Here is a 22,260-nt window from a genome sequence, read left to right on the forward strand (position 1 = left end):
CCAAAATGCCACTTCACATGAACACCAGAAGACGCGTCACTTGGCATGTATAGTTTGTGTTTAGCAATGAATGTTACATAAGGTTCAGTCTGTGCTCTCACAAGGCTTCAAATGCGCCTGACCACAATACCTATCTCACAGCTATACCACCCTTTATGTAATGCCTTTCACACAAAGTAAGATGTCACGACTTTGCTCTGGCTATGTTTTTAGACTTTTAATGGAAAAGACCTCTTGCAGACTTTTTTAGTTTGTGCTGACATATTTGCATCAACATTAAGGGTTAAATATATATGGAGGTAGGTCTTACAGAATTATAGTGATTTCTGCTTGCTTCAGTGTATTGAGGCTGCCAATGTGCAAGTTATAGTTTGGAATTACTGAATATCTAGTGCTTATAAAATGCAACATCTGACTTGTAATTTTCTCAAAAGGTTACTTGTAACCTGTCTGAAGACATTTTAATCAATGTTTATTCTAATAAGTCAATCGTATAAAATGTTGAGCATATTTTTAGCTAAGTTTTGAAATTGTTCTGTTGAGTTATTATTTTATTGACCTGATCTCTGTTTGCTGAAGCCATGATCTGACTTTCGTGTAATGTCACAATAATCTGTTTATTTTTGTAATGATTCATAAAGCTTTAGGAGCATCCCAGTGGTTATTTTAATAAAAAAAACCTTCGTAAGCTTTTGAAAAATGACCATTGTGAATCCTCCTCTTACTAAAGGTCAACAACAAGCTTGCAACTCCAAAGGGCTGTTCACACACAGACTGATTTCAAATTCATTTATGTAAATTAGATTACTTTCCTAAATAGACTGCCAGCTGAAGGAAGAGCTATTTTTGCACTATTTCTGCTCCATGTAGACAAGATCCTTTCAGAATTGATAGCTTATCAAGATTGATCCATTTGCAAGATGTTGACATGCATGAAAATTTTGGAAACTACTTCTTCCATTTTGATTTGTCTCCAAACTTCTGTCAGTGATTTTGTCCAAGAGCAGAGCCCTGAGTTTCGGAAATGCTGTGTCGCGATTTGTATGCACAGCAAATATTGCCTTTGAATTCACAAATCACTTCAGGCAGTAGACGTTTTTGCAGACCAAAACTGACAGATAAAGCATTTATATCAATAATAATTCCAACCAATTTATAAAGCGTAAATTTTGCTGACTCAACTTTTAAAGGAATCTTAACAAATTTACATTTTGCTCATTGCTGTTATGGTCGATAAGCTAAACCTCCCTTTGAGATTTGGAACCTGTGACCATTGAATTCCATGTGGCTCTCCGCAATGATTTATTGTTTTATGCTATTCTGTCCATTTCCAATCTAATGTAATTCCCTTCAGCTGCCTTTGGTTTTGCTGACTTTTGTGAAACATTTTTGTGCATAGAATGATCAGTTTGAACCAATGACTTGCTTCTCAAGGGAAAAGTTGTTTTTGAAGTTGTTGGAATATTTAATCAGTGCATCAATAATTAGCATGCAGGCTACTGCAGATTTTGAAGTGAGTTTTTGTTTACTCAGTTATGGAATGTGGATCTCGCTGGCCAGTACAACAATTTGTTTATATGAGCTGTTGCTGGGTAGGCCAGCATTTATTATTCATCATGATTGCCCTTGAGAAGGTAATAGGGGGAGCTGCACTTTGACCTGCTGGAATCCATGTGGTAGAGATATGCCCACAGTGTTAGTAGGATGGAAATTCTAGGATTTTACTTTAGGGCCATCAAAGAACAACAATACAGTTTCAAGTCAGAATGGTGATTGTCTTGGAGGGGACTTTGCAGGTGGTGGTGATTCTGTGCATCTGCTATCTCTCTTTTACATGGTGGAGGTTGTGTATTTGGGCACTGCTGTCCAAGGATCCTTGGTGAGTTACTGCTATGTATTTTGTAGATGGTGCACACTGCTGCCACTGTTCATAGGTGATGAAAGGAGTGAATAATGATGATTGTGGATGTCAGTCAAGCAGCTTGTTTTATCCTGAATGGTGTTGAGGTTTTTAAGTGTTGTTGGAGCGGTGGATAGTGATCCTTCATACTCCTTACTTGTACTTTCCAGATGGTGGACAGGCTTTGTGGGCAATTGTTTGAAATCTATCCCATTTAGCAAAGTGGTACATTCAGCACAGTGAAGGGTATCCTCAACGTGAAGGTGGGACAGCTTCTCCACACGGACTGTGTGGTGTTCTTTCCTACTTATACTGTCATGGAAAGATGCATCAGCTAAGGCAGATTGATAAAGACAGGTCATGGAATTCTTTCTGTCGTCTTGTTTTCTCTCGTGTTCTCACCACCTGCCGAAGGTCCTGTCTGTTGTTTAAATCTCAGCCAGCTTGGTCAGTCATGGTGTTACTGAGCCAGTCTTGATTGTTGATATTAAAGTTCCTCATTTTATGTCTTAGTCACCCTCAGCGATTCTTTCAAGTGGTGTATGACAAGTAGCAAGTATGAATTCATCACCTTGCCGGGGTGGGGGGTGGGGGGAGGAAATGGAGTGGTGTTAGGTAAAGGGAAGAAAGTTTCCTTCCCATTTTTCATCTGATGTCATGAGATTTCATGGGGTCTGGAATCAATGCTGAGGAATGACAGGGCAGCTACTTTCCAACTGTGCTCTGCTGTACCACTGCCTCTGATTGGTCTCCTACTGATGTGACAGATGCAAGACCTGTGGTGTTTAAAACATTAAAATATGATTCTGTGAAAATGACTGACCATGTTAGACTTGAGGGATGGCCAGTTCTGAAGCACAAGTCTTTGTCACTAAAACTGAGTTGTTGTCAGTGTCCATCCTCCTGGCCACACCCAGTGTGCTGAACCATTCCTGAACATAATTAAGAATGAGTAGAAACCAGGAACCAGCAGCTGAGGTGGCCATCCATTTTGCTCTTCTATCTGAAAATGGTTGCAAAAGTTAGAACCTTGCCCTTTGCACTGGTGTGCTGGGCTCCTTCATCTTTGAGGGTGGGGTGGTTTGTCAAACACCCTTTACCAGTTGTTTTATTGCCTTCTGTCATTCATGGGTGAATCTGACAGGCTTACAGAGCTTTGATCTGATCCATTGGATTGCTATGTTCTGTCCACTGTACAGCTGCTGCGGTTTTCTATGCAGGTAGTCCTTTGTAGGAGGTTTGCTCTTCGGTCCCAGGTATGCCTGGTGATGTTCCTGACTTGCTCACCTATAGTCATTGAATCAGGGTTAACCATCCAGCTTGATGTGAAAAATGGCATCAGAGATCCCCCAAGCCATGGTGTTTGTATATAGTGGTGGAATACTGTACAGTCTTGCTGCTGCTGCTTATGGCACACATCTCAGGAAGCATACATGAGATCTAGGTGACTGAAAACAGACAAAACTTTGGAAGATTGTTGGGAAAGTAGGACCACTCAGAAACTAGGAATTAAGAGGGCTAAAAGAGGATATGAGGAATCTTTAGCAAACAGGGTTAAGGAAAATCCCAAAGCCTTTTATTCATATATAAGGAGCAAGTGGGTAACTAAGGAAAGGGTTGGCCCACTCCAGGACAAAGGAGGAAAGTTATGCGTGGCATCAGAGAAAATGGATTAGATTCGTGATGAGTACTTTGTATTGGTATTCACCGAGGAGAAGGACATGATGGATGTTGAGGTTAGGGATTGATGTTTGATTATTCTACTCTGGGTCAAGTCGGTATAAGGAGGGAAGAAGTGTTGGGTATTCTAAAGGCATTAAAGTGGACAAGTCGCCAGATCCAGATGGGATCTATCCCAGGTTACTGAGGGAAGTGAGAGAGGAAATAGCTGGGGCTTTAACAGATATCATGGCAGCATCCTTGAACATGGGTGAGGTCCTGGAGGACCAGAGAATTGCTAATGCTGTCCCCTTGTTTAAGAAGGGTAGTAGGGGTAATCCAGGTAATTAAAGACTACTGAGCCTGATGTCAGTGGTAGGAAACTGCTGGAGAAGATACTGAGGGATAGGATCTATTCCCATTTGGAATAGGCAATATGGTTTTGTGCAGGCAAAGTCATGTCTTAACAACTTAATAGAACTCTTTGAGGAATTGATAGATGAGTGATGAGGGAGGGACTGTCGATGACATAAGCATGGACTTCAGTAAGGCTTTTGATAAGGTTCCCCATGGTAGGCTAATGGAGAAAGTGAAGTCGTATGGGGTCCAGGGTGTACTAGCTAGATGGATAGAGAATTGGCTGGGCAGCAGGAGACAGAAAGGAGTTTCTCAAAATGGAGAACTGTGACCGGTGGTTTTCCACCGGAATCTGTGTTGGGACCACTGTTGTCTGTGATATACATAAATTATCTGGAGGAAGGTATAGATGGTCTGATTGGCAAGTTTGCAGATGACACTTAAGATTGGTGGAGAAGCAGATAATGAAGGGGATTGTCATAGAATGCAACAGAAGAGAGAGAGATTGGAGAGTTGGGCAGAAAAGTGGCAGATGAAGTTCAATCTGGACAAATGCAAGGTGATGCATTTGGAAGATCCAATTCTAGAGCGATCTATACGGTAAATGGAAAAGACCTGGGGAAAAATTGATGTACAGAGAGATCTGGGTGTTCAAATCCATTGTACCCTGAAGGTGACAATACAGGTCGATTAAAGTGGTGAAGAAAGCATACAGCTTGCCTTCCTTCATTGCATGGGGTATTGAGTACAAGAGTTGGTAGGTCGTGTTGCGGTTGTATAAGACTTTGGTTCGGCCACATTTGGAATACTGCATACAGTTCTGGTCGCCACATTCCCAAAAGGATGTGGATGCTTTGGAGAGGGCGCAGAGGAGTTTCCCTAGGATGTTGCCTGGTATGGAGGGGGCTGTATATGAAGAGAGGGTGAATAGATTAGGATTGTTTTCATTAGGAAGACTGGTGTTGAGGAAGACCTGGTTGTGGCCTACAAAATCATGAGAGGCATAGACAGGGTGGATAGCAAGAAGCTTTTTCCCAAAGTGGGGGACTCAATTACTAGAAGTCATGAGTCCAAGGTGAGAGAGGAAAAGCTTAAGGGAGATATTCATGGAAAGTTCTTTATGCAGAGGGTCGTGGGTGCCTGGAACATGTTGCCAGCGGAGGTGGTAGAGGCGGGCGCAATAGCGTCATTTCAAATGTATCCTGACAGATACATGAATGGGCAGGGAGCAGAGGGATACAGACTCTTAGAAAATAGGCAGTGCGTTTAGATAAAAGATCTGGATCAGCACAGGCTTGGAGAACGGAAGAGCCTGTTCCTGTGCTGTAATTTTCTTTGTTCTTTGTAACATCCAGATTTGAGCTGCTAGATTTCGCCTGAATCCATCACATTTGCCACATGACATGATAGTATCCTCAGTGTGAAGACTTTCAGATGCGTGTGGCAGTTAGCTTTGTGAGCAGAAGGTTAATTGGGTTTGTGTCATCACTTGGTGTTCTCATCACCTTCCATGGGCTCAGCATGTAAACTGTTTTTTAGGACTCTTTCTGCTCAGTTAGTTGTGATGCCTACTCAGCTGCATATTGTAAAGTCTCCCCAAAGAGAACATTCTATACCCTTGCTATTCCGTGCTTCATACAAATGATAGGAGTCCTGATTCATCAACTGGGGAAGAGCTGTGGGCATTAGAGGGTGAATTTCTCAACCTTAATGTATCTCTGATAGATGCACTAACTTCCAAAATTGCTTGCAGGCAGAAGAAGAAAGATTTCTATATTTCACAATACTGCATGTGCAGTTGCTGTTGAAATGTAGAAGAGTGTGTCACTCATTCCCTGCACAGCAAAAGTCACAAACAGCATCAAAACCTTATATAGCCATTGCTTCAACCTCAAACTTTCAGTTCACTGCCCCAATTCAGGAATCTCTGATCTGTTTACTCTTCAATATTTCTGAAATCTACTGTAACATAGATAATTGACGCACTATTACTGACAATGCTGATAGCTGGCAAAGGTTTCAATTGCTGGTAAGCTTCACAGATAACCTGCAGTATATTTGAAGATCAGGTCGCTGTGATATACTGATGGTTTGCTAAAATTTTAAAAATTGGATGTTTCACAATCTTTACAGATGCAAAAGGTGAAATTCTCTACTTTTGGCACAGTGGGTTGCTGTTCAAAACTGGTCTTATTTTTGGTCTGGATATGTGAATTGTTTTGCTTGTTCCTCATTATTTCCCATGTTTTTTTTTGCCCATGTAAATTTCAACCCCATCCTGATCAAGAGGACAGGCGATGTTATGTCCCCAAATGTCTGTTTGCTCCATGCCTTCAGCGCTTGTGTTTCCTCCCTTTGATAACTTTTTAACATATTTTATGACCACTTTGCAGAATTGTTTGCAAATGATGATATCTCTTGTCGAGAGCAAAGTGGCTATTTTCATTACAGTGAAGTATGTTTCTCAGGCAAAGGAACTCTACTTTAAATGATATCCAGTGCATAACACTAGAATGCCTTCTGACAACATTTTAGTTGAAGGAGGCCCTAACAATGCGTAGTGGATGTTTATGCTTACAATGTGTTGCTTGGCTGTACAAGAAAGTTATAATAAAGTTCCAATCTTACTAATATCTTTCCATGTTCACTCTTAAAATAAAATATTCATAAACAGATTCTTGTCCACCCTCCCTACCATGCACACACCCCTTCAATCTTTTTGATAGGCATTTGAATGTTGTAAAAGGTTCTGAAGGTACTTTGTGCTCATTTCACTTAACTTTTAATGGTTTGTATTGAACTTTTTTCAATAAACATTACGACCCAGAAGATCTTTTGAATGAAATTAATGGTGACAGTTGCTTATTAAATGTTCTCTCTCCAGGTCTACCAGTTCTCATCTGACAGCTACATGACGTATGACCAGCGATATGGAAGAGGTTTAACAAAAGAAACTTTGAAAGATGGTAAGACGTAATCTTCAATTCTTGGAAGTTTGTGCGTCATTCTGAGATTCTGTCTTCTACTTGAAACTATGTTTAACTGTGTTGCTTTTGCTTCCCATCTGCATACAATAACATTCATTCTTCAACATGGTCCAAATGTCTACAATATTCTAGCAATGGGCTTGTAACACAAAAGCAAAAGTAAAATGTTGGCTGTCTGCTTCTGTAATGTCAAGCAGGAGGGATCTTTTGGATTTTTCTGTTGGTGGATAGCAACATGAAATTACATTGCAAACATATCACAATTCAGTTTGGAATGTAAGATTTGTGTAACAGACTAACTTAGAGCAGTACAAGTTATCAAGATCCAATTGTCATTGAACCCCCACAAAATGCTATTACTCAGTTCACTGTTAAAGTCAAGGAATGTCATAGATATGAAGAAAAAATAAGCCTGGGTGTTATGATTAGTATGTGGCCCGCAGTTTGAATTTGAATGTGCTTTTACTGTCCACCCATCCCCTCAGTTCACTTTCCTCCTCCTCATCAACAGCAGTTCATGCCCATAGGAAACCCATAGGAAAAATTCAGTTGATCACTTTTCAACTGTAAATCCATTCAGAAACCAGATGGCATGTTAGTCCATGGGGGATTAGGATAGCTGAGCCCAGTTTTGCCCTCAAGCAACATTGGACTTCTTGGAGAGTCATTGCAAATAATTAGGCTAATTTATTTAACCGCCTCTTTCCCTGTTAGAGTGCTATTATTGTATTGTTATACATTATAAATATTTCATCAGTTTAGAGTTGAATTGATGGATGAGTTGAAGGTACCCTTCCTGGAGTGTTGGCAGCAGCAGGCTCCTTTGTTGAAATGGTGGTCCCAGGAGGAGGCAGCAGCAAGCTAAGCCAGAACGAGGTTCTGGCTGCTTTGGTGTGGTGGGCCCAGCATCAGGTTTGAGCCCAGTTTGGGACGTGGCAAGTTCAGAGGACTCTTGGCAGTGATGATGCCTATGGAGGCAAGATGGTGACGCAGTTCCAGACCATGGCAGTGCCTGACTGGGGTGGTCTGTGGCAACCTGGTGCACCTGAGTTTGCAGACTGAGGGATGGACGTTATGGCTTTGTTTTTCTGGTGGTGAAGACTTGTTGTGGAGGTGGGAGAAGTGATCTAGACATTTCCTTTTCTTCTGGCTGTTTCTTTTATTTCTGATATGGAGATGCCGGACTTGGACTGGGGTGGACAAGATCAAAAATCAAACTACACCAGGTTATAGTCCAACAGGTTTATTTGAAATTGCAAGTTCTCAGAGCTCTGCTCCTTCCTCGGGTATGGTATATTAGAGAGGTATAAGACACATTACTTATAAGCAAAAAGTTAACATCTTTGAAACTAGTTGCCCTCATTGAATCCTTTCATCAGTTAGGAGGTAGACTGCTGATTAAAATGCAAAGTCCAGACTCCTTTCAAGTCTTTGTCCCGAGATAATTAAGGAATTTATCAATGTACAAGAGTTGTTGTCTCAGGTTAGACAATGCACTTTAGGTATGGGGTCCTGCTTCGAATCTACCTATGTTTTAAGCTGAGGTCCAGTTTCAATTTTTTGATAGAAAAGAATCTTGGATGAAGGGGTGAGAGAGTAGTTGAAAATAAATGGGAGTCAGTTATGGAAGTATCTAGTGTGATGGGGTTACCCGTAGTGTGACGTGAACCCAAGATCATGGTTGAGGTGACCCTCATGGGTACGGAACGCAAGGCACGGACACAGACTCTCTCTCAAACACACACGCATGCGAGCTGGGGGGTGTTATTTCATTCAAGATTCTTTTCTGTTACGTGACAACAAAATAAAAATCCAAATCTAATCTAAAACTTGCTGCGAAGCAGACTGGTGCTTGAAATTTTTTATGTTTCTCCAAGAGGCCTTTTTCACTTATTTTTGTTTGTTCTATCAAATTTTTTTTCTTAAAACTCCTTCCCTTAAAGAAAACCTTGGTATTTTGTACTGTCTTATGCTAGCCTGTGACATAAACCATGCTTTCCAAAGTGGATTGTGAGCTAGATGGGCTCCCGATGTCAGTTCGTTCTGAGGATTCGTCCTTCATGTTGCTGTCCACAAGCAGAGTTTGCAAACAAAAACTATTGGCTGAACAGCTAACACAAAATCAAAATGTGGAAATCTTCAGTAAAGATGAAAAATGTTGGAAATGCAAAGCACTTAAGTAGCATCTGTGGAGAGACAAAGTGAGTTTTTCAGACTGTGAATGTTCATTATTTCTGCAAGTCATGCTGAATATTTTCAGCAGTTCATGTTTTTATTCACTGAAAAGGTATGTAATCTGTAATAAATCTATGTGCTTCATTATCCTCACTCAATTCATTGTAACATCAACAAAGAAGTTGTTCTGTTATTAGAATTTTATTAGCCTATGACTGGAATCACCTTGACTGGAAGGTGAAATAATAAATCTTAAGGAACAGCTTTCCAAAAATTGAGAATTAAGTGTCTGGCGAATAGTCTAATTGTTTAGAACAAGCATAGTGAACTTTACATTATTATGAAACAAATTGTGAAAGTTCAGCTGCAGATTTCTAATGATTTGAAAATGCAGTGTTCTTGAAATAGGCACAATTGAATGTTCGTTTTGTGTTCCACTACCAGCTAAGCTTGTATCATGTTGTCGCAGCACAGAATTTTACATTCCTGATTTAATCAGGCGTGGATGATGTGAAGTACACGATAATGTTGAAGTGCAGAAGTAGAAGTGAGCATTTATCTGCTTTCATGCCTGCTATTATGGCTAATGCTACCTCACTCTAATTTTAATTCATTCAAGTACATCACGTTCGCCCTCCTTGATTTCTCTACCTTCTCACCCTTCTCTGTAGTGAATACAGATGCAGTGTACTTATTTAAAATTTCAGCTATGTCTTCTGGCTTCCCACACAAATTGTTACTTTGGTCCCTAATGGGCCTTATTCTTTCTCTAGTTATTCTCTTATGCCCTTAATAAACTCAAAATGCCTTTAGATATTGTTCCTCAATGATGAGTTTCTTCCAAACAAAAGCTCAACAATAGGCCTAATGTTGTCACAAAATGCTTAATGGATATTTTGATTTAATCTTAATTAGTTGAACTTGTTGTTATGGTTTTGTATTAAATTGAGCCAGACAGCATCCAAGGAGCAGGAGAATCGACGTTTCAGGCCCTTCTTCAGGAATGCTCCTCGGATGCTGCCTGACCTGCTGTGTTTTTCCAGCACCACATTTTTCAACTCTGGTCTCCAGCATCTGCAGTCCTCACTTTCTCCTTGTATTAAATTGATCTGATTATTGTATACATGCTAGTCTGAATAAGGAATTTTACTGCTGCTTTTAGGTGTTGTCGAATAAGAATTTTGCCCATGAGAACAATGTAAAATTAGTTACAGAAGTCTGTCCGTGTATTTATAGAAGAGAAATAGATTGCTTAGCCGTAAATTCTTACTGAATTATACAAACTCTAATGTTTACTAGAGTGGTTCATTAAAAAATAACGTCTTTTTGAGATTAATTTTTAAGTTACAAGAAAGCCTTGGGAAGGAAATAACCTTTTATACATGCCTGAATTAACTAGATTCGTTAGTGTTCAGTTTAAAATGTTTCCAGTTAAATCCTCTGACTCTGGTGCAACTTGTTGAATATGACACTAACTGATAGTGTATGTACTTACCAAAACAAAATGCTATGGATGGTGGAAGTCAAAACACAAACAGCTTGAAATAATCAGACCTGACGATATCTATGGGAAGGACAGATTAATTACTTTTCAGTTGATAACTTTAAAAAAGAGGAACGATTAATTTTAATTGCTCCTCCTAAATGCTAGTTTTGTTCCAGCATTAACAGGGCACACAAAATGGTACAGAAACCCTGAGAGAAACTGATTGAAGAAAAACAAAATATCGATAAAAAGCCTTTTTTTTTGAAGAATGAATGGGTGATTTAACTTTATTGTCATCTGTATTATTTTTATCATTATCTCTACCCTGCCAAAACGTGTGCTTCTGTTAAATGATGGGAATAGGCCACTTAGTCTTTCGAGCCTGTTGCAACATTGTTTGCTATGGCAGTTCTATGTTTTTGTATTTTTTGTACACCCTTACATTATTGGATTATTTATTTATTGCCATGTGTATCTTGTTACAAAATACAGTGAAAAGCTTTATCTACTGACACCACTCTCTGGCACCATCTTAAAACACAGAAAAATAAACCCAAACACATAATATGAAGGCAGAATAATAATGAAATGAAGATCGTGTTCAACTTTACAGTCCTTCTTGTTAAGTGTTCCGTCATAGGCCATGGGCCTAGTGGCCAGGTACGAGTCCCTATTGCCACTGGAATGAAAGTTGTCACCCATCAGCACCATCTTGCCTCCACCAACATCCTCGATAGACCTCGCCAACGCAGATGCTGCCAGCAGCACAAACTCGACTCTGATGCCTTGAGTCCACTTTGGGCTGACCTGCTGATGCAACTGGGTCTTGTACTGGGCCCAAGCGCATTGCAGCCTCCATTGATCTGTGCTGGGTTTATGTGCTTCTGGGAACCCAAACTTGCCTTCGTTGCAGCAGCCATGAGTTGGCGCTAGGATTATCTTGACAATATAGAAGCCACCAAGAACTCAAACCCGCCTTCGCTGCTGCCACAAGTCCACATTGCTGGTCTCACGGGAGTCTGTATTCGGCTTGCTCACCACTGTGCTCTTCAACAAGAAGTAAGGAAACTTAGAGGGGTAAAAAAGCAGATGGAACAGCCGAACTCCAGGCTCAGAAGTGCAATCTGCTGCCATCTTATCAGAAGATCTTATCTGTCTTTCGCTCCAAATCACTCGTCACTCCAGTACTTGTTGATGTACACCTGGCTCTCAATCTAACACATCTGTCTTTAGTCTTTCCCCGAACAGCACCTTGGGTGAAACTACTGATATCTACTGGTAGGATTGCAGTGGTACAAGAAGACAGCTCTCTACCAGCTTCTTGAGATGATTAGCAATAGGCAACAAGTGCTAATTTTGTCAACAATGCACATATCCCTGCATCCAAAAATCTCAAGTCTCAGCCCAATTAAAAGTTGGTGCGAGTACGCATTCTTCAAATTCTTGATCTGTCTGTTTTCCTTTTCTAGCATTTTCTGTTTGTTTCCCATCAAGTTTGCATCACTGCCACAGTATTGAACCTGCTCCTATCGACGTCAAAAATGGCATGCTGTGTGATTATCACAAAAGCAAACTTCCCTCTCCCATTCTCACCTGTGTGCAACATTTGACAGGTTGACAACTGCCTTCATTTGGGTCCGTTCTTGCCTAATAGCGAGGGAATTAATTGAAATAGCTTCTCCTCCTCCTTAAATCCCTCCCCCACCCCCAAAACATTCTTGTAGCACACAGCAAGTGGATCTTGGGCCCCTAAAAAGTACCTGACCTTTTTATACGTTGTTTTTGCTGGGTGTGCTTTCCATGCATTCCGTGCTTGGGACTGTGATGATAGGAAGCATTCCTCCTAACCCAAAGTCTTCTGTAAGATTTGTTTTAAATTCTGCAACTTGTTTATCATCATGCAAAGCCATGAGTTCAAATTGAATCGGGGCCTCCCAGTGATCACATGCTGTGAAATCTGGCTTCTGTTGTCTTTATCTTGGTGGCAGACCTGGAAATCCAGATGTTGATGGGTCAATAAGCCAGATAATATTAAAGAAGCCAAACTTAATTATGTGATTATGGGGAGCTGACTGCGGATACCACTTGTGATACCCAAACTGAAACAACAACAGTGTGCGAGTTCAAAGCTCAGTTAAAAGAGGTATTAAATATGCACCTTGCATTTTGAGAGACTTGTCTCATACCCCATCCCAACACAACGAATCTATCTTCCATGCAAACCAGCTAATTTTCTCACAACCTGAGCCTGATCTCTCCAAACTTTCATGAATCCTTCCAACTCGGCTCAGTTCCAAGAGTGCTAACTTATGTTGAGTTTTCAGTATTAGCCTGCTTTGTGTCATGATGAACACACAAGCTTCCAAAGTGATGAAAAGACAGTACACATCCGTTCTTGCTTTCTCAGTGCGGTGCTAATCGCAACCCTACAGATGTTTACTGAGGACCTCCAGGGAGTTCTTGTGCAGTAGAATATTTCACTTTTTAGCATCTGAGTCAGATATTTTCTTCCCGTTTTATTATGTTAATGCCAACACACCTTTAGAAATCTGTTCCTAAAAAAACTGGGGACGCAAAAATCTTTGTTTGCAGACTTGGAAGGATTGAGACAAATAAGCTGTAAACTATGATGCTAACACAAGGGTGTTAGTTAAATTGAGGCGTTCCTTGTGGTGGTGATCTCACAAGTTTGAAGCAGTGTTCCTGTTTTACAGGGATGCCTTTGGTTGTGTTGGCCATCAGGTGGTGCTGTGGTTTAGCTTTGTAAATATGCAAACTGAAAGATTTCTTGCAAGCTCCAAAGCTTAATATTTGATATGTTTCCTGTCACCTGCTTCTAAACAATGTGAAAAATAAATCTGTTGACATATGACAATATACTTTGTTTAAAACCAGTAGTGTCTATAAATTGGCAGCCAAATGGTTCTAAGTTTATGTCCTCGCCATTTGTGCTTTGGTTTTTTTCATCTGATTTCTCAAAATGAATGTTTATGCCCACAGCTTGAAGATAAAGGATCAAATTAAGAAAAAGGATTGACGTTTGCGCAGGAAGGGATAAACTTGATTGTCTCAGTAACTAAGTTTGGGCTGTCTGTAGCCTACAGTTTGAGACTTGACTACATGTTGACATAATTCTAGTTTATGTTCAACTAGATTGCCAGTCTCCCCTTTCCCCAGTATGAAGCAAATGTTTATTTTATACATAAGTGATGAGACTCCCACCATGTTACTTAATTGGCTTTTACACTGCTTCTGAGTTTTTAAATTTGTGTCTTGATAGTTTGCTGCCCGAGTTAATGGATACTACAAGCTACAAAGCAGGGTGGAAAAGGTGGAGCTGAGAAATAAATGGAGCAGTGACTCTTTTTTTTCATATTTAGCATTTCTATGGGAATAGTTTGCAAAATCAAGCTGTTTCATTCTAGTTTTCTGCATTAAAGAGAGAGTGGAGTGAGGTATTGGAGACTAGAGAAAGCTCTAAGAGTGGGTTTAGGGGGCGGGGGAGTGTGTGAGAGACCAGAGAGAGTGGTAATGCAACAAGAATTCAGAGAGACAGACCAGCGAGAGCTATAAAGGACTAGGGACTGGGAGGGATCACTGAGACCAGAGAGAGAGAGACAGAGAGATAAATGAGGTGGTACGGAAAAGGACAGTGAGACCAGAGACAGATATAAAGCAGGGGATCTCAGAGAGACAGAGCCCAGCGAGAGTGAGGAGGGGAGGGAATGTGGAGGTCTGGGAGAGACATTGAGTCCAAAGAGAGTGATGAAGGAGGGGAAACTGGGCAAGACAGTGAGACAGTTTGACCATCTGTATTCTAAAGAAAACTGACTTCACAGGAAAGAAGGTAAGTAATTGATTAGGCAGTACATTTTCTCCCCTTTCCATGAGCCATTACTTTTGTTTCAAACTAGGTGTTCGGGTCAGGACAGCAGTGAATGACTTAATGAGAATAGAAACACGTACCTAGTCCAGAGGTAATAATCAAAAGAACCGGGGGGGGGAAGTGGGGGGTCAGTTTAGTTAAGTTGGCTAGATGACTGGTTTGTGATGTAGAATACACCAATAGCATGGGTTCAGTTCCTGCCAGCTGATGTTTCTTATTCTCAACTTTGCCCCTTGTCTGTGGTGCAGTGACTCTTGGGTTAATCCACCACCAATCATGTCTCTCTGTAATGAGACAGCAGTCCTGTGGTCTGGTAAGACTATGGGCATTTTACTTTTACTTTTATTACCAGATGGTTTTGTGGCAAAATGATGTTGGTTTGCTGGTTGCCGTTGGACTAGTTCTTAATTCCTGATTTCATTAATTGGATTCAAATTTCGCTATCTGCCATGGTGGGATTCTAACCCATGTCCTCGAAGCCTTTAGATTGCTAGTGTAATGTCAACGTCACCTCCAAGAAGGGACCCTGATAAAGGACATTGCAGAGGATACAGAATATTCTACAAGGGGCAAGAAATAAGCTACAAATACTGGTGCATGTTGGTACCAATGATGGAGTGAGAGAGCATAGACATTGAGGTCCTAAAGTCAGATTTTTAGGAGCTAGGGAGCAAGATTTAAAAGCTAAGACCTAAAAGGTACACTTGCCGATATCAAATGCTAACCAGAAATAGGCTACTAGGGAAGATCATTGAATGGTTAGAGACAGTCTAAGAAGAAGGATGACAGGAGGCTCCTATTCAAATGGCCCAGGTTTCACCATAACAGGAGGACGAGGCTGATAGCGACACCTGGCAGTTCACAATTGTGTTTGAGAGGGTTTAAACTCAATTACTAAGGGATGGCACTACCATGTAGAAGTAGTTTATTTTTTTATATATAAAAAAAATCTCCCTTCCCCAATCTATCCATTTGAGAGACTTAGAGAGAGCATTGTAATCAGTAAGAGCAGATCTGGTTATAGAATGAGAAGTGGTCAATGATTGACTGGTTTGTCTAACACAAATGGAACCTATCATTTGATCAGTTCCTGATAATTCTGCAAACACATGCTCCAACACTATGGTGCAGTTGGAAAAACAACAGAACCGTTATCAATGCTGTTTGCTATGAACTCTGTGCTTTTTGTTGATGTAACTTCATCTGTACTCCTGTGGATGTTTGGAGTTTCTTAGCTCTGTGTATGAGATGGACACACTGATATATACACTCTGTAAATTCTGCAGGTGCACAATCTTTTTGTTTTTTAAACATGAAGGTGGGTTTCTCTTTGCCTTTGTTTTGTCCTGTTGATTCCACCAATATGTTTGAGAAACCTGTAAACCTGTTCAATCCTGATGCCTGCTTTTGCAGCATTTATTATTTCAATCTTGTTGCATTCTCTAAAATTGGGAATAAAGGAAAAAGGTTATCTATATCTGTACTAAATTGGGAGATAGTTTGTATTGTAACCGGTTAATGTTCTGGGAACCTGGGTTTGAATCCTGCCACAGCAGAAGGTATGCAGAGAAGAGCAGGCGTATACAACTGGTATGCAGAGAGGATTGGAAGTGTAACAGTGCATTGGGAAGATGTTGAACAGTGAGTGTGTATAATTATACATTTTGCTTTTTTTTGATTCAATCAGAATATGCTCCCAGTGACCTTTTGAATGGTCATGTAATGATAGGGGAAAGAGAGCAAGAGAACATCCTTTATAGAGTCATAGAGATGCACAGCATGGAAACAGACCCTTCAGTCTAATCCATCCATGCCGACCAGATATCCCAACTCAGTCTAGTCCCACCTGCCAGCACCTGGCCCATATCCCTCCAAACTCTTCCTATTCATATACCCATTCAAATGCCTCTTAAATGTTGCAATTGTACCAGCCTCCACCACTTCCTCTGGCAGCTCATTCCATACACGTACCACCCTATGTGTGAAAAAGTTGCCCCTTGGGTCTCTTTTATATCTTTCCCCTCTCACCCTACACCTCTGCCCTCGAGTTCTGGACTCCCCAAGCTCAGAGAAAAGACTTTGTCTATTATTCCTATCCAGGCCCCTCATAATTTTATAAACCTCTATAAGGTCATCCCTCACCCTCTGACGCTCCAGGGAAAACAGCCCCAGACTGTTCAGCCTCTCCCTGTAGTTCAGATCCTCCAACCCTGGCAGCATCCTTGTAAATCTTTTCTGAACCCTTTCAAGTTTCACAACATCTTTCCGATAGGAAGGAGATCAGAATTGCCCGCAATATTCCAACTGTGGCCTAACCAATGTCCTGTACAGCCACAACATGATCTCCCAACTCCTGTACTCTATACTCTGACCAATAAAGGAAAGCATACCAAACGCCGCCTTCACTATCCTATCTACCTGTAACTCCACTTTCAAGGAGCTATGAACCTGCACTCCAAGGTCTTTTTGTTCAGCAACACACTCTAGGACCTTACTATTAAGTGTATAAGTCCTGCTAAGATTTGCTTTCCCAAAATGTAACACCTCGCATTTATCTGAATTAAACTCCATCTGCCACTTCTCAACCCATTGGTCCATCTGGTCAAGATCCCATTGTAATCTGTGGTAACCTCCTTCGCTGTCCACTACACCTCCAATTTTGGTGTCATCTGCAAACTTACTAACTGCACCTCTTATGCTCGCATCCCAATCATTTATATAAATGGTAAAAAGTAGAGGACCCAGCACCGATCCTTGTGGCACTCCACTGGTCACAAGAGTTAAATGATGTACATGAATCTGTTGTCAATTGTTGGGAAAAACCTATCTGGGTCACTAATACCCTTTTGGGAAGGAAACTGCCATTCTTACCTGGTCTGGCCTACAAGTGACTCTAGACCGACAGTGTGGTTGACCTTTAACTTGTGTCTGGACATTTGGGGATAGGCAATAAATGTTGGCCTAGCCAGCAATGCCCACATCTGTGAATAAACTTCTAAAAACATTTGGATGCTAACGTTTTGTGATTCATACACAAGAATCCCCAAATGCCTCTGTTGTTTAATATAGCTTCTGTACAGCATTTTGAGATTTGAACCATGTAACTGAGGGACTAATTAATTAACTCCCTTTGAAGTACCACTTCCTTTCTTGGCAAACTGAACTTTATCTTTGCCATCACATCTACCAAGCAGGTTGACAAAACCAAAATGGCTGCAAGTCAGGATGGTGTTTGCTTTAGAGGGGAACTTGCAATTTGTGGTGTTCCCATGCATCAGGTTCCCTTGTCCTTCTAGATGGTAGAAGTCACAGGTTTGGAAGGTGCTGCCATGCAGTGTGAGAACATTAATTGCATTTCTTCAACTACAGAAATGTGCTCTGACATTTGCTTCTATTTGTTTTTCCCTTTGCATTGATTGATGACAGTCAATTAGTAAGTCTTAATCACACACACACACACTTCCTGGTAGCTGCAGAGCTGCAGTTTTAAGTATATCTCAGTAGTATCTCTGAGACCATTCCCGATGAGATTTCAATGAATAACTTGCCTTTCCAAATTTAGCAAGTGGCTTCCCAGTCAATATGATGCCCTTTCAAATAAGAGCTTCCTTATTTCTATTAAAGGTCCCTTAAAGTAGTTAGTACTCAAAACAATAGAAAGGAGCACTTGTTTTTATAAACAATGTAGAAGTTGCTCTATTACCTACCCGTCCTGTCATGGACACCTAACTTCTCCTGAGCTGCCTTAGTCACAAGGAAATGGAATGTCACCATCTTTGTCATAATCCATTCATGACCACTTGTCCTCCAGTTTTATGGCCATTGAAGTTTAGTACCCATCATCAAATTTCTCTCCCCTTGTTTTGTTGTTGGTTTTCTTTGCCTAAGCTGTTTTCCCCTTTGCAGTTGTCATTACTTGAAACCAAAGAAGATTGTCGTAGTGGTTGGCAGTCAGTCACCTTCGCTCCAGGAATTCCTTTGAGTAGTGTCCCAGTGTCCCAACCATGTGAAATTATTTCATCAAAAATGTTCCCTTCATCAGATGGTCAGAAGTGGGGCTATTCATTGATATTTGCATAGTGATCATGATTCCGCATATGTCTGAAGCAGTTACTGTGCAAAATGGGTAAAATGCAGAGAGGATCCAGGTTTGGGCTAGATGTGGCAAGTAACATTCACCATTATTCAACTGCCAGGCAACAACTTTCTCCAAGGAGAGAATGTGGCTATCATCCCTTGACATTTAATAGCATTACAAGTTGCTGAATGTCCCACCTTGAGCATTGGTATTCACTGGAAACTGAAGTAGATCAGCCATATAACTACAGTATAACAAGAACATGTCAGAGGCAGCGAATCCTACAGTGGTTGACTTGCCTGTTCGCTATCTGGAATGCACAAGTCAAGAGTGATGGAATACACCTCACTTGTCTGGTGTTCAGCTCCAACAAGAAGTTTGTCACCATGCAAGACAAAACAGATCATTTGGTTGAGAAACATTGAAAAGCATCCAGTCCCTCCACCACTAACAGTAATGTATACTATCTGCACGATGCAGTAGGGAAATCCTCGGAGGCTCCTTAGGCAGCAGCTTCCGAATTTAAGGTTCTCGCGAAGGTCTGTAGCTTGGGTTGTGGATGAGGTATGTGGTTAGCTTGCCAAGCTGTTGGCTTATTGTGCAAGCGTCTCATTACCATACTGGGTTACATCATCAGTTCGCACTGATGATGTTACCCAGTATGGTAATGAAATATCTGCATGATATCCCAACATCTCGGCGAGCTAACCAAGCATCTTCCAAAACCAATACCTTCACGATTTAGAAGAACAAGGACAAATGGAGCAAATACGTCGGAGCGGCATTACCTGCAAGTTCTCCAAACAATTCACCATCCTGTCATAGAAACATATTGCCATTCCTTCAGTGTCGCTGGGTCAAAATCCTGGAACTCTATCCTTAACAGAATCGTAGATGTAGCTACACCAAATGGTTTGCAGCAATTAAAGAAGGTATAAGGGAGTTGGCAATATATGTTGGCCCAGCCAGTGACAGCTGCATGCCATCAATGAATTTAGAAGTAAATTAGTGTATTAGAACCACTATCTGATGTTTTGAATCCAGTTGTTCAGTCTCCATTCATGTGCATTATTTCAATACCCAGTACTTCTTTTGGACACCTAACCTCTGCATGTAGTTTTTCTATCGAGAGACACATGGAGATTATATCAGCTAAGTGATCTATACTTTTTTTAAAAAAAGCTAGTAGAATCTGCAGCATGTGGGTTAGTTGGTAGAATAAAGCAAATCAAAGAGAAACAGATTGAGACCAATTGCCATAAGTTGGATTGAGAATTATGCCACTAGAGTTTTTTTTCTCTGATTTACTGATCATGGTAACTATGGTTTAAGCCAGTTGGAAACATTTAAAGGTAGAAAACGTAGACATGTTGGCATGCATCCTCGGATCTTGTCTACTGATGAAACATTTCTGTTACAAGTACCACTGTCCACCCTGAGAGTGACAGGGCCAGTGCATTTCTGGTTGACCCCCAACATTTTACCCTTCATAAACATAAAGCCATCCAATTTAATTCACACCAAGCCATGTTCTCCTGTCTTGCAACACATTGACCTGTATTGGTACTAATCTTTGTTTTGAATTCCTCCATGACCACGTCTCTTGCTATTTCTGTAATCTGCCACAGCCCCACACCAGTCCAAGATATTTGCACCAATGTAATTCTGGTCTCTTGTGCACCTTGAGTTTAAATGCAGTATTTGCAATTGCACATTTGGTTACCTAGACACTACATTTTGGAACACCCCCGCCCCCCAACCACCTAACCTCTTCATTTCACTTTTCAACTTTAAGAAAGTCCTTAAAACTCAACTGTTTGACCAAGCTTTTGGTCATATGCCTTAATACCTGTGAATTGGTGACATTTTATGTGACAATGCTCCTGTGAAATGACTTTGAACATTTTACTACATTATCAATATAGGTCAGAAGTCACACGACTCTACGCTATAGTCTAACAGGTTTATTTGAAATGATAGCCTTCTGAGCAGTGCTCCTTAGTCAGGTGAAATCAAAGCACTTTTTAATTAACATCCATTGACAATACTCTCACGCAAATGAATTTTACTACATTTGGGCTATCATATTTGTGCTGGCTTTTGCAAAAGCCATTCGATTATTTAATTCCTGTGCTATTTCCCCCAAGCAGTTTTTTTAAAAAACATTTTCATGTATTTATTTAACAATCTTTTGGAAGTTACTTTTAAATCTGCTTTCAGATGGCGTATTCTAGGTAATCTATGGAAAACAAAACCATTTATTCGATGTCTTTGGTTTATTTCCTGATGATCTTAAATCTATGTCCTCTGGTGACTTACTGTCGGTGGAAACAGTTTCTTCCTATCTATTCTGATTAAAACCCCTCAATTTTGTACACATCTGTTAAGTCTCCCTTTGACCTTCTCTAAGATGGAAATAGGTTTGGGCACGTCAAGTTAATTAAGGAAACATTCCATGTCCTATGGCAATATTTGACTTATGGGTTCTGACATCAACTCAGTAGGATTCTGTGATGTATGGAGTTGCTGGGAGATTTAGGATCTCAGGCTTTCAGTAGGACATGTAGTTTTATAATGTAACATATTAATGCTCAGTCTCCTGGTGCTTTTGTACAATGCTCCTGTCAAAATATTTGAGTAATTTTAAGGTACACTCACCAGGAGAAAGAGATTGGGTTTTAGACTTTGCACAGGACCAATATTCTGCTTTGTATTTAAGTAAAATCTTCAGAACTTGGACAAATTGGGGTTAAGTATGGAGACTACTAGTACAATGCACCAAACTGCCCTACATCTGTTGTCATGGGCAGCCTGCAGGATACAGCTTTGTTTTTTTTTAGTGTTGTAACTGCAATATAAAAACATTCAAGATGTGTAAGCAGATGCTGTTGTTTAATGTTACTGCTTCACCATTTGAGATAAAATCAGAGGATCCGTGCTTGTATGTCTTATGTTGGCTATTTTCAATTGGGTTTTCAACTCTGCTGAGTTGGAGACCTGCCTCCAACCACAGTTAACATTATTACACAGAGCTGCACACCTATTTTAACTGAGCAAGGCATAGCAGCCTCCAACTTTAATTCCTATTGCAGTATTTTTTTTATTAGATTTCCCTTCCGCAGTGCCTTCTAGGGATAGAACATAGCAAAAGAAATCTACTGTCATTACTTGGTCTGACCTACCTATGACTCCAGACGCACAGTAATGTGGTTGATTATTGAAGACTATCTGACTACTCAATTGTATCAAACTGCTGTTGGTAGGACAGCTGCACCAGTGGTAGTGGTACTGAGGAGTACACTTGGAACCTAGGGCTTCTCAACGTTGACTCTGAACCCCATGGAGTCTCAGTGCATCATACATGGGCAAGGAAACCGAATGCTAATTATCACCTACTGACACTATGGTTAATGAATCAGTACTCCTCGTTGCGCTTGAGGAAGCACTGAGAGTGACAAGAGCACAGAGCATACTTTTGATAGGGGACTATCTTAATCTTAAAGGGCTTGAGTGCTGGGCTGGATCTGTGTCAGGTGGTAAGGGAATTGAGCAGAGGTCAACTTACTTGACTATGTATTCATCAAACTACCTGTCCATGAAAGTATTATTTAGGAGTATCCAGTGCATGCTAACTGTGCAAAGTTCCACCTTCACTTTGATACCCTGTATCATCTTGTGACAGCACCACTGTGCTAAATGGGGCAGATTTTGAACAGTTCTAGCGACTCAAAA

The 22,260-nt window shown here is 40.7% G+C and overlaps 1 protein-coding gene across 1 annotated transcript in view; it reads left to right on the top strand.

Moving 5' to 3' along the window:
* Positions 1 to 22,260, top strand: part of ipmkb (inositol polyphosphate multikinase b) — a 102,965-nt gene that overhangs the window by 70,490 nt on the left and 10,215 nt on the right. Inside the window, exon 5 of the mRNA XM_060841870.1 lies at positions 6,801 to 6,882. Within this exon, the coding sequence (XP_060697853.1) occupies positions 6,801 to 6,882 (82 nt within the window). The remainder of the gene's footprint in view (positions 1 to 6,800; positions 6,883 to 22,260) is intronic.

The sequence above is a fragment of the Hemiscyllium ocellatum genome, chromosome 22, assembly GCF_020745735.1.
Source record: "Hemiscyllium ocellatum isolate sHemOce1 chromosome 22, sHemOce1.pat.X.cur, whole genome shotgun sequence".
Classification (NCBI taxonomy): Eukaryota; Metazoa; Chordata; class Chondrichthyes; order Orectolobiformes; family Hemiscylliidae; genus Hemiscyllium; species Hemiscyllium ocellatum.